General features: G+C 37.6%; 1 protein-coding gene across 1 annotated transcript in view; it reads right to left on the bottom strand.

The window, feature by feature from the left end:
* LRRC16A (leucine rich repeat containing 16A) overlaps positions 1–13015 on the bottom strand; it is a gene marked incomplete at its 3' end in the record, with an annotated part of 74837 nt that overhangs the window by 32336 nt on the left and 29486 nt on the right. Inside the window, exons 12-16 of the mRNA XM_009695680.1 lie at positions 9533–9636; positions 7500–7577; positions 7308–7384; positions 6270–6374; positions 1395–1464 (exon numbers count right to left, since the gene is read on the bottom strand). Of these exons, the coding sequence (XP_009693982.1) occupies positions 1395–1464; positions 6270–6374; positions 7308–7384; positions 7500–7577; positions 9533–9636 (434 nt within the window). The remainder of the gene's footprint in view (positions 1–1394; positions 1465–6269; positions 6375–7307; positions 7385–7499; positions 7578–9532; positions 9637–13015) is intronic.

The following is a 13015-nucleotide window of genomic DNA, read 5'->3' as shown; positions in this document are numbered from 1 at the left end:
ATCCTGGGGGTTGTTCAATGAAAGGATAACATTTTCACACCTGTCAGCCCTTGTTGATTTACATGATAATTTATACTCTCATTACTTATGTTTGTGTTTTATTGATTTATTCTTTTAAGGTTATGATTACAGGACTTCATTTTTGTTACTTTAATTAATCCTCCATTTTCCTTCCTCTCTGTGAAAGAAAAATTATCATCTGTCTGATCTCTCTACTCAAAAGTCAGAAGCATATGCACTTGACTTGAAAGCTTTTCTATTTGGAATTTACCTGTAGTGCTCTTCAAAGTAATACCACTTTTTAAAATACTAAAATATCAAAACAAACTATGAAACGCAATCACAATGATTCGGTTTTTTTCTTCATAAGGAAATGTGTGCGCATTCCAAAAGCAATCAGCCACAAACCTAAGGCAAGGATTACTGCACCTCAACATGTTCATCAAATTGGATGTTTTCTACTTAAAGGGAAACCATTGCATTTGAAAGGCACTTCCAGAACTGTTAATACTTGGGTGATGGACTTGCAAATATCTGCCTAACAAGTGAGAGACTTTCTTTGCAGCTTAAAAAGGAAAAGGTGGCTGCTCAGCTAGAGAAGGCCTAAGCCTAAGCTGGTTCATGTTGGTTTTGGCAAGAGCCCACATGGTTCTCTATCTAACTTTGCTTCACTGGCTCCCCAGCGTCATGGTTGATCTTTTCTCATAAGCTGTAGCCACGCAGGTATCATCCTGCAAGAGTATGGACAATCCTGAGAAACAAAGTGCATAGCAAAGCACAGAGAAGCAAGAGGAAACGAGATAAAGCAAATCAAGCTGCCACAATTGTTTTTATTTATTCTTGAGCTATTTAAAGCCATTTGCACAGTGCCTCTTATGTTAATGGTGTGCTTCAATCAACTTTTACTGAAGTGCCCTATTGGCCTGAATTGATAATTGATTAGGAAAGCAGAATTTCTCCCAAGGTTAAAAAGCAAACCTGCAGAAGAGGAAGTATGTCTCCGGTTTTGAAGGAAGACAAACCACAGACACGCCTTCAGGGCATGCAGCTTCCTGAAATCCCATTCAAATTTGGACACCTTGGAAAGTCCAGCTGCAGGGTCCTGTGTCATCACAGCACCAGAGAGCAGAAGCTGCCAAGCAGCAAAGAGCGTGTTGGCTCCGTATCTGTAAGGTTTTGCCAAGCAGGGGCTGCAGGTGCTTTGAACCTCTGTGCTCATTATTTAGGATGCTGTAAGACACAGCAGCTCATTTTTACCGTAACTGCTTCTCTGAGTTCTACCTTTCCCACAACTTTTGTCTACAGAGGAAGAATATCTCGCCCAGCGGACTTCACGGGAACTCTAATTCCACATCATTGCATCTTTTGAACACATCCTGGTAAATATTCCTTACCTCACAGCTACTGAGATCTAAAGACACCTCCTTCAGATTGTGATTGCAAGCCAGGCCTAATAAAAGCGCTCTGAAAAAGATCAATTTTAGAACGATTTTAAAAAAAAAAAAAAAAGAAAAAAAGCAGCTTTACATCATCATCTAAGCGATCACCCATAATGCAAGAACCATTTCAAAACAAAACCACACCAGCTGAGCAGTTATTTCTTAAATGACAATGGCAGCACAAACCTGCCACACTTAGAACACTCCAGCAGCTTCAAAAACTGCAGGGATGCAAGGCTAATAAAGAAACTGTAAAGCTAATGCTACATCAACATTTAATAACATTTATCACAGAAGAATTTCCTTCAACATTTGCTTTCAAAGAGCATCAAATGATTACAAAAGGAGTCTTCTGTTGTACAACCACACTAACTGATTTTCCAAAAATTCAGGAAAAAATGGAGTCTTTAATATATGCAAGAAGCAGTGCAGCCAGCCATTTCAGCCAGGCACAGTGCCTGTAACACTCAAACACTGGATCATGTTCAATATCACAAAATTCTCCACTTCTGCAACCCAAGAAATATTTACAGATTTCAAAATGATATTCCCAGACAATAGTATCCTTTGTCTTTAGGCAGAATGGCAGACAGGTGTAGCAATGGCTTATAATGATTTTCATAAATCCACCTTTAAAGCCTTACAGAAGTTTGTTTCCACCTATAAAAGTTAGTGTTAATATCACATTTATATTAATACTGCCAAATCAGAAAGCACAACAGTATGTGTCTTAAAGAAGGAGCAAACACAATCTGTGTATACCTTCTAGTATCTTTAGAATAGACGCTGCTTTGAATTGGTAATTGAACAGAGAAACAGAAGGACTTCCTCCCCAAACTTCGTTTCAGCCAAAAGCAAGTGAACAGAATCCAAACTACTGATGCATGGAGATAAAAGACAATTCATTTCGCTGAGCCATTTGCCTACACGCTTGCTATGCAAGTAGTGTGTAAAAGCCATATTCAAAATGTGTGCGCCCCAAGAAGGTTTTTAATTTAAACCTATTTATAATCTGCCCTGCAGGTATAAGCGTTAATCGGACCTTCGCTGTTAACAAAGGCAAACAGATTGTGCTTATTTACTACTTAAGCTATTAATATACAGACTTCGAAAAAAATGTGAAAGCTCTGCCACAGTTTTTACAAATTTTTAGATTACTCTTGTCTATATTTCCTTCCCAAACATGCTTGTATTCAAAGTTAGTCTGGCTGATGATAAATTTCCAAAGAACTTTCTAAACATTTTGAGGCAACATAAAAAATACGGTGGAGCTATGAAAAAAATGTAGATTAAAAAAGAGAGACAGTGCTGCTTCAAATGTACTTTCTTTACAGGAAGAAAAAAAGTTTTTTTTTTCCTAACCTCTTTCCTATAAACTGATCCTAAGAAAATCTCATGATTTCTCAATTTTTTGTCATGAAAAATCACCAGTATTCAAAGGCACTGAAGACAGACATAATTATACTTAGCCACTATGTTTAAATCACACATGGCAATACATGAAAGGTCTTGTCAACTATGCTAGATGCAGAACGTAAGAATTGGCCTTGTAATTAGCATTTGCATGAGAAGTGTATCAGAAACTTGTCTTGCTATAGCACTGACAGATCAAAATACAACTTTTGGCAATGTGTGTAAATGAACAAAAATGCCAACATACACTTAAACAAGGAAAAGAGAGTAAAAACTGCTTCACTCAGTTTAAAAAAAAAAAAAAGAGCAAGCTGCAAAGTAACATTAACTACATTAACTATGCGCAAGAACTAAAAGCACCCTTTCCCAACTCACTTTGTGGCATGCTCGCAGCACAGCTTTATTAGCAAACCTCCTCCTTGAAAGGTTTGACTTATATTAAGAGGTCCATCACGCTAGAACTAAGTTCATCTCCTCCGCTGACTGCACTGATTAACCAGTATCTTTAAACTCATTGAGTTTGCATATGCAATTAAACATACACAATTAAATAGCATATGCAATTAAACATACATAGAAACATATCACAGAATGATCCTATGATATCACAACTGTTGATCTCAAGGAAGTTGATAAGAAAGAAATCAAATAACAAATGATTAGGTGAATGTGGGACTCAGGATGTCAGGTATCTGTGTTTTATCTATTTTTTTTTCCTGTAGGCAGGCTTGATCTTCAATCACACATGCAACTCGGAGACCCCTGGTTCACGGACACAAACAGGAACTTCTCCTTTGTCACAGGACAGTTCCAAGGCCCACATTGTCAAAACCTTCTTGACATGCACTGACAAAAGATGCCAGAGAAGTACTATTATCGTACACTACGTCATTCTTATTCTTCCTTCTAGAAATCGTGCTGTTGCAAACTTGGTAATGACAAATAAGTCTGTCTGAAAAAAGGTGCCTCCATCTTCTTGTCTTTAACAAATCCTATGATCTTGATTGTTCTGTAGAAGTTTTGTGATTTCTTACAGTTAAGATCAAAAGGCTAAGCAGCTGCCTCAGGACACAGCACACCCTCAGTCCTTTAAACACCAGATTAACTTCCACAGGATGCTTTTGAGGCATATTAGTCAAGTCATACAGGGTTTGAGAGGAAAGCAAGGTGTACTGCAGATCATAGTTCCCCGTACTGTTGTAAAATACACTCAGCTCAGACTGAAGAAAAAACCTCAGGTCAGAGAAAAATCACATCAAGGAAACTACCAAAAAATATTAATTTTTTGGTCAGAGGTGACCACTGCCATCGAAACAAAACAAAAGAAGCCCATGCCAAAATACCAGTCAGCTGAGAGTGGTATGGACACCCTGAGACCATCTGTGCCCAGCCAGACTTTGGGCAGGTGCTCCTTTCTGCAGCTGTCTGTGCTGGCGAAAGGGGTTTCTGCTCCCAGCTCATCCTATACTACCCATCACTGCCTCTTCACTTCCACCCACACCAGTCATGCGAGTACTCCCTCTAACCCAATTCAGTCAAATTGAGCCAGATTAGCTTAAACATTATCAACAGAGTGGGTTTTTGCTCACACAGATCATTTTGGCTGAAAAGGACTAGGAAGATCTCGTTCGCTGAACAGCTCACAGATCAAGGGGTCACAGTTATTTGGGATAAATGAATACAGTAACTTCTTCCATGAGCACAGACAATTGTAGAGCACTCACCTGCCAGAACTCCTCACACCCCAGGACATACTCAACATACCAAGGAGAAGAGCTAAATACGAACCTTAGTGTTTGGGGCTTCTCACCTTTTCTAATCTGTGTAGATATATTCAACATCTCACAGCACTCTTATTTTCCTGTAGCACTGATAAGATTGTCTTCTGTATTAGTCACGTACATCCTCTGTTCTTCTTGCTTCATTAACTGTAGCTCCCTGCTGCCCTCCACCACAGAATCAATAGCCCTAAATTCGCCAGATTCAACCAATGTGTTTCTCAATAACCACTTTCTATTTGAAAACACATCAGTACCACACCTTCCTATTCCTAGCAAAGTCTAACCAAGCAAGACAGCAAGCAAGAGCATCACACAGAACAGAGTGAAAGATCAGAGCTAAAACGACAGGCTCCTGCAGCTGAATATTGATTTCAAACCAGTGCATCTTACTTAAGCATCATATTGTACCGTTCTCTCCGATGTCAAATTGCATTAAGAAAAAACATCCCAAAACAACATACACTACTCTCTCTCGTGTGGCACTTGTCACTTTTCTCTCCCTTAGCTTCCCCCAGATTGTATCAAAAGCTTTCCATCTGGAATTGACTACTCTTTATATCCCACATCTCTGATTTTGCCATCAACTCCCATTCATTAGCTACTCCCCCGCTGAGCTACTGCCCACTTCCCTTCTCTGTTCTCCCTCAGGAGGCAGGCCCCCAACCACACAAGTATACAAACATACACATAAACATATATATATATATCTGTGTACAGATTAGGATTTTGAAGGTGTGTTCCCAGAAATGGTTAGTGAACACGTCTAGGTGTCTACCAGTTATGTATGTTTTAATGCACATTAGCTAGCAAGCTGACACTCTGGAAAGAGCCCTTTCTTTAATTTAGCCCAGTAAACACAAGGATTCTGCCAGAATCACAGAATGAGCTATCTAGATTAGACCTATCTATTGAGATCTATCTTGACTTTAAATCACACCTTTAAATTTTATGTCTGGAAAGTTCATCACAGTTCAAAACCACACACGTCACAGGAAGGGCGACACAGTGCTCCACAATTTCCCTCAGCCTGCACTAGGCTGTAAGTAGAGTTTCTCTCCAGTACCCAGTCCACAACACCAGAACCTGTTAGCCACAGGATGGGTGACATACAGCAAAGAGACGCATTACACTTAGCATTCCTAGAAGTTGCTGCCATCGTCTCTCCCCCTAAAAGGAAGGCATAGCTCTGTGCAATAGGTCTCTCCTCCCAAGCATTGCAACAGCTTCAGTTTCTTAATGGCTGTTGCAATCCTGCAGTCTCGATGGAATGGCACTCACGCAAGTACATAATCCCATTTTACTGTGAAGCAAACAGTTTTGTTTGTAAGCCACAAAGTAAGAAATATATCACAAAAAAAAATGTTGATGGAAGCTAAACAGCTGTGACATTTCCACAGAACAAAATACAATTAAGAGTCTCAACTGTGAGATGGAAACAACATTTCTTGAAGGTGTGATCATTATGAAACTCACTCTTGCAATATTGATAATGTACAATGGAGGAAAAAAAAAAAAACCACAACAAAAAACACAAAAGCAAAAACCCTTTCCCCTTCATTTTTAACATGAGGTACTCACATAATAACAATGCAAACTAGGTTTTAGGCAATGGCAGAAAATGAAATGAAATTCTTACTTTAGAGGCTCAGGAGGGAGCTTAGTTCCCGAAAGATTAATCTGCATCAAAGCAAGTGAGCTGCTGAAAAACTGTTTGAAGGAGGGAGGGACTTCTTTTCCTTTTCTGTAAGTAAACAAATTCATTAAGAAGTAGCATCTAGACACTCCTCATTCCAATAAATAGGGAATGCAAGCTGTCAGAATTGTAATGATCTTTTACATGTTTAATTTGCTGTACCTTCAACAGCTCTGTAATCAGTGGTTCTCAATTAGCTTAGAAATATAATGTCATCACAATGTTGATTCAACAAACAATCCTCAGCATTGCACTGCTGCACAGAAGACATTACTATCTAGCTTCTGTTTGGTGAACTACAAAGAATGATCATTTAGGTCTGGTTAACAGTGAACATACTTATACGTTATGAGCAGAAGATCAAACAGGACATTACAAAACCCCCGAAAGCGCCTTTTCACCACTAGAAATAATTACTCAGTGCTGGAGTAGCTTATCCCCAATTAGGTATCATCTCTAACATGGACCCAAGACACTGATTTGAAGAAGATAGAAGCTAACATTAATATTTCCTACAATGCAAGTATTCTACAAAGTCAATGTTCAGTCTCAAAGACTTTCAAAGGGTCCTCCTCCCAGAAAAGGACAAAAAAAGAAAAAAAGCATTTGTAACTATCATCAAATCATGAAAAACACAAACTTTAAAAGTGAAATTTAAAGGGCAGTCAAGTCAGTCAGACTTCAAAGCCTGATATTATGCCTCTTAGAGACAAAAGATATATATATAGACTTTCCACTGCACCAGTATCACAAAAAACGTATTAGACAAGGTAGCTTATTTTACAGCCATCTAGCAAAGAGCAGAAAGGGAATGAAAATATTTTGCTTGGAATAAATAAGACCTATTTCATAGAGCATTAAGACTTCCAAGACTTTTATAAAGTTTTAGGTTTCTTCTTAAAAAGAAAGGTGCAACATGAAATGAAGAAATGATAAAACAAAATATTGCAGGAGTTGAGAATAATGGCATTTAAGCTGTACCGGTGAGAAAAGAGAGTCCTGGAGAGGCTAAGGACAGCTAGATGCTGAAGACATCCACGAAGGAGGGCTCCACACACCTGGTTTAAAACAAAGAAGATTGATTTTAGTTTATATTAACCCAGAAAAGTACCTAGGGATAGAGGGTGGGGAATGTTTCCTTGGTATTTGAATATCCACATAAAACATCTTTACCATATCTAGCGCACACTCCGTGTTGGATAAATCCAGATGAACAAGGGCATTTGGCTGGGCCAAAAAATTGTACAGGCTCTGTAATTAATGGAGGAAAAAAAAAAGAATTATCCATGTTAATTTTGATATTGTGACACCAATTACTGGATAGCTACTTCTCATTACATTTTAGGTTTTTATTATAAAACTGCGCTACAAGAGCTGTGTCTGAAACTTCTTTTCACCTAATCAATACAACTTGCTTTACATTTGAAAGCTATCATTTTTTTAAATAACGGGGAAAAAAATGGTGCTAAGGCTACATTTACCAAACATTACTCTTAACGCACAAGTCACCTTGCAATTCACTTTCACAGCAAATGATCATCAATTTAGTTAGAAATACTTTGGAATGTCACTCAGATTGCTGTTGTATTTCAGAAAGGCTGATTGGTTTGTAAATTTAAGCCAGCCCCCTTAAGCATGAGGGGAGCAACTAATTTGTGTCTGAAGCCCATGGTTATTTCTTCGTATCAGTAGTGCATTAAAAGGCTTAAGGGAGAATACAGAACAGGTAACAAGATTTTAATATTGATGGCTTCAGTACTGCATAGGATATGCCACATAAATGTTAGTGCATGTAAAACTTACTATACGCTGTTTTATTTGGGGCTTCTTTTAGTCTCAGAGAACAACACAGAGAGATAAAAGTATGACCTAATTCACAGAAACATGGAACAACTCCACATGAAATCCAGCCAAACAGAGCATGTTCAACATTTCTAACAGATCCATCTTTCTAAAAATTAGGTCATTTAGCCCCTATACCTACAGTGCCAGAAAGGTCCCTGCTTTAAAATTCCCTGTGCTTTGCTAGGGTTTATTTTAATTGCTAAATCACAGGATTTCCTTACTCCTCTTGGAAAACTGTTCCACAGATTAAGAGATCTCAGTGTTAATAATCTTTTTCTTTGAACCATCTCTCTCTCTCTGACAGGCTAAGAAAAGCCCTACTTTTTGTATTTATGTTCCTTAAGATATTGTGAGTAGGCATCAGATTTCTTTAAGTATTGCTTATTAAAGTCGTACATTTTATTTTACTTTTTGTTTTTACATTATTTGCTGTTATTCTCTTTTAAAGAGTAATTTACTGTGTGTCTTTATTTACATTTAACTATTTGTTTGCTACCTTTTAAATCCTCTTGTCCCACTGAAACTTTCACCTCTTATGTCTGAAAAGATTAGTTCTCTGAATATGCTGATGAATCTGAAACTAGTAAGATCTGTGGACACAGTCATATCTGACTGCACTTTAAATGGTAAGATCGGATGACTCTAGTGTTGCATATTTTAGATGCTCAATACTTAAAGAATTCAAAACCTGACACTTACATGCACACAGCTTTTGATGCGAGAGAAATACGGATGTAACAGTCAAAAAATGAATACATACAAATTGAGAACTAAGTGGATTTTGGTTTGGAGAAAATAGCACTGCAGCTCTATGGCGACTGATAAACTGAACAAAGGAATTTTAAAAATAATTACATTCTTCAAAGAATCATGAGCTTCAACAGCATGTGTCAAGGAGCTACACAGATTTATTTATAAAAAAAACCCAAAAACTGAAAACCAGAAATTAAGTCTTTCCAAATCAAAATAAACCATTTGTTTTGAACCTTCCAATGAAACACTTATCACTGAAAAGATGATGAGGTTTTTTTTATTTGTGTTTTGGTCACTTTCAAACAGAACTCAGGGAGCATAGTAAGTCCACTGAAACAAGTGGCACATCTGCAGTTTTCTCATTTATCTGTAGAAGCCAAGGACTAAAAGCATGAACTAAAATTATGTGGATTTGCTTAGTCACGTGGGGCAATTTAATTCTCTGACTACATACTGAAGAGTAGAGATCAAAATGTTATTTTCTATCCCTACTAGAACCGTACTGAAATGAAGGTAAAAAAGGACCTAAACAAAATGTCTTTGTCTTTCTCTTAACAATTAATTAAAGCATCCATTCTTTAACTCCCAAATGAGAAGAAAGTGCTTACTGAGAGATCATCACCGCGGAGCGCGTTCCCTGAGAGGTCAAGATAGACGAGCGTGTTCGCGATCAGCGAGTTGGCACTCAGTGACTGGGAAAGGCTGTTCACCCCTGCCAAAAAAAATGTCAGTACTCAACTTAGTTGACTCTAGACAAAACTGGCCCAGATCCTGCAAGTGCACAATTTCAGCAGACACAGAAATACGCAAATGTTTAATGCCCTCCTTTTACCACCACTGTACTGCAGCAGAGGAATACAGGTCACCAGGCAGATATAAGACTCTTCGTCACCAGAGCATGCCTGGTTTTACCTGGACCACGCTCCACCAGCGGCCCTGATGGAGTCACAGTGTGTTATCGGTCTCAGACCCAGGGAAGAAGTCTTTTTGCCAAGGCTACAGAGGCTTTAACAGTGCAATCCCACTTTGAAACAGTTTTTCACAACAGAGTTTACTCCATAATGTTAAGTCAGTGTCTTCCTGTAAACAATAATATTTAGATAAAAGTATCTGTGGAAGCAGATGAAAGTATCTGTGGAAGACCAAGTACATTAACAATTATAATTGCCAGAACTTCAAAAGCAACTGATGAGACCTAGAAATTAAAAATATTTCAATTAATGTGTTTGCCTGTAATTTCAGAAGAAGTTAGTTAATTAAAATATCAAGAGATGCACAAAGACTCTCAGTTCCTGATCAGAACAAATACATATTTTTCACATGAAAATTAAAAAGCTCACATTGGGAACAAACCAGTCAGAGCTTTCTTCCTCCGAAATTCTTCAGCTTTTCCAAATACAAATTAGGACGTGGTTACTTTTAACTCCTTCAAATCTAACTATCATCTGAGGGCTCTGTAGCTTATCACCAAGTTCTTAATTTATTGTTGCCTTAATCTATTGCTGCCTTTCAAGCACTATGTGCATGTGTTTCTTGCATACATAAGCATTACTGTGCCCTTTAGTAGATGCAGTAGTTTTTTTGTAAGTGCCTGGCCAAAGCTATGAAGCAGTCAGGTGTTTTGATCTACTACACAATATTGGGCAACTTCTCAAAGCTACCTGTCAGTGAAAATGGACTGGCATTCAATAGACCGGACATGTCCATTCTTCACTTAAAAACTATTAGGGAATGGAATTATCAGTAAGGATGTAGAGGAAGCAGGTAGCAAGCCACTGGAGACCAAAATACCCCACGTCCGTGTTTTAGTTTTCCAAGCTTCCAAATATTAAGAAAGTTGCCTATGTTAGTAGTACAGCTCTTGGTTTCAGGAGGCTTTTGATACTGGAAAGAATCAAAACACAGTGACATCTTTGCCAAGTCTCAAAACTTTTCTGTTCATTGTAACTTTTCTTTTATCTTAACATTGCATTGTAGAATCCATGCCGTATCTATAAAGGGAACCTGCAAACAAATACTTTTTGAAACTTTGAAAGACGTGAAAGCTCTGTTTTACCACTCGAGCTTATAGCTCTGGAGTCACTTTAGTGAGTCTTCTCAACAGCATTTATAAGCAACAAGAAGAAGTAGAAATGAATGTAATACCCTGTCAACAATTCAGCATATACTACCAAGAACCAATTCTGGGAATTCAAGAGCAGTGTCTGAGTTTGGGGGAAAAGAAGAGCTATCAAACAATCTGTAACGTTGCTGCTTGTTTCATGTTTAAAAAAAAAGGGGCCAACTGCCCAAAATCAGCCACATCAGTGAAGGCAAACAATGTGAATGAGGGATTTTTTTAATAAGCCTTTGGCTCAGGCTCAGAAAAGCAAGTCCTATCTTCAAATGAGTATACTAGAATTTTTCATTTAACCAGAATCTTCAAATCAATAAATTTCTGTTTGAACTTCACCTACCTCATGCTGTACTCTAACAGTAATCTCACTTTCATTTGCAGACAATCTTTTATGCTCTTTTACCTCTCTCAGGAGGCTCAGAGTGTTAATAGCTCTCAGGAACTTTGAGATACAATATTTGAAGAAAGATCAGATGGGAAGTTACCACCTGAACTTCACTTCTCAATCTTAGAAACTTATCTCGAATAGAAAGCGCTTTTTAAATAAGGTCAAAACCAGTGAGGGATTGTACAGAATTTCTGAAACTGAAAAGCTCAAAATAAAAAAAATAAAAAGAACAGGGAAAAAAAAAAATCCATCCACCTTGGAGTCTACTGAATCCAAGATCCAAGGTTGCCTTTAGACTTTCCCCACGGAAAATATTACAAGTTCAAAAATAGCCTCCCAAGTTAAAACCAATTCAGTACTGTCTTCTTAAGTTAAAGGCTAACTGGCTAAGACAGACAGCTTTGCAGACAACCGAAAAGGTGAAGCTGAGTTTCTTCAGATCCAGAGAGCTGTAAGAATTCCAATTTTAAGACATCACATATACTTTTTTCAGGAATACTGAGGAGCTGCCATGGGACAATATTCACGGTCACATGTTAGTCTCTGGAGAATAGAAAGTTATTGCAATGCAGTTCACATGACATCAGTATTAGACATACTGGAAAATATTTTCAGCTTTTGTTTAAAGATTGTCTTAAAAAAGTGTATTAAAAACCTTCTTCATTCTTTTCATAATCTCAGAATTCATTTTTACTGACAAAAAGTTTTGTGGATGAACTTCATCAAGCTGGCATTTATTCTTTATGAGGACAGAAGCGTAGCTAGAGTGTTCTCTTGACTCAATGATCACAAGCACTTGCTGAAATCATTCAGATCACATGAAGAAAAGCACAGGATGAATGAACATACCAGAACTGCATGAATTTCTGTCAAATTCATGAACATCTAATTTCAAGAGTGCATGTAATGTTAGTCAAGATTCTTAATCAACTGCTTGTCACCAAAAATGGAGTTAGCAGTGGAAAAAACCAACCCCAGAGCTTAAGAAAGTCTTTCTAATGAAAATCATGATTGAATAAACTCAATTTAGGATTTACTGTTTACTTAAGCATAACAAGAGCTATAGACAGTCATTAAAAAAAAAAAACAACAAAAAACCCTTCTCTCCATCCATATTCCCCCAGGTCAACCCTTAAAGCTTAGAACATGGAATCTACACTTCACAGAGGAATAATTAAAAGGATAAAAGAGTACGGCTTCTATCTGTTATCAACTAACGTCCTTCATAGACCATAACTCACTCATCTTTTCCAGGTCACCAACATCTGTGAAAAAGCTGCAATAATGTCAGTGCATTTTTTTCTATTTTTAACACTCCTATTCTACACAGGACACCCTGGGTTTGTGCAGTACATTTAAGAGGTCACTGCATCTATTATTTGTGAAACAGCAATGCAAAAAATCCTGAAAGCTTCTGACTTGTGTTTCAGTGCTGTTGTTGCTTTTAAAATATACATAACATTTCAACTACAATATCAAATTGGAAATTTGTAAATTATAAAACAAGTAAGTCTTTACTCAGAGCAAACCACTTAACAGCCATTGTCACAACACCTGGTTTCATAAAACGATTGCATGCAAAACAAT

This window comes from Cariama cristata, unplaced genomic scaffold (genome assembly GCF_000690535.1).
Source record: "Cariama cristata isolate BGI_N322 unplaced genomic scaffold, ASM69053v1 scaffold16822, whole genome shotgun sequence".
NCBI classification, from domain to species: Eukaryota; Metazoa; Chordata; class Aves; order Cariamiformes; family Cariamidae; genus Cariama; species Cariama cristata.
This window is presented reverse-complemented; position numbering and strand designations above follow the sequence as displayed.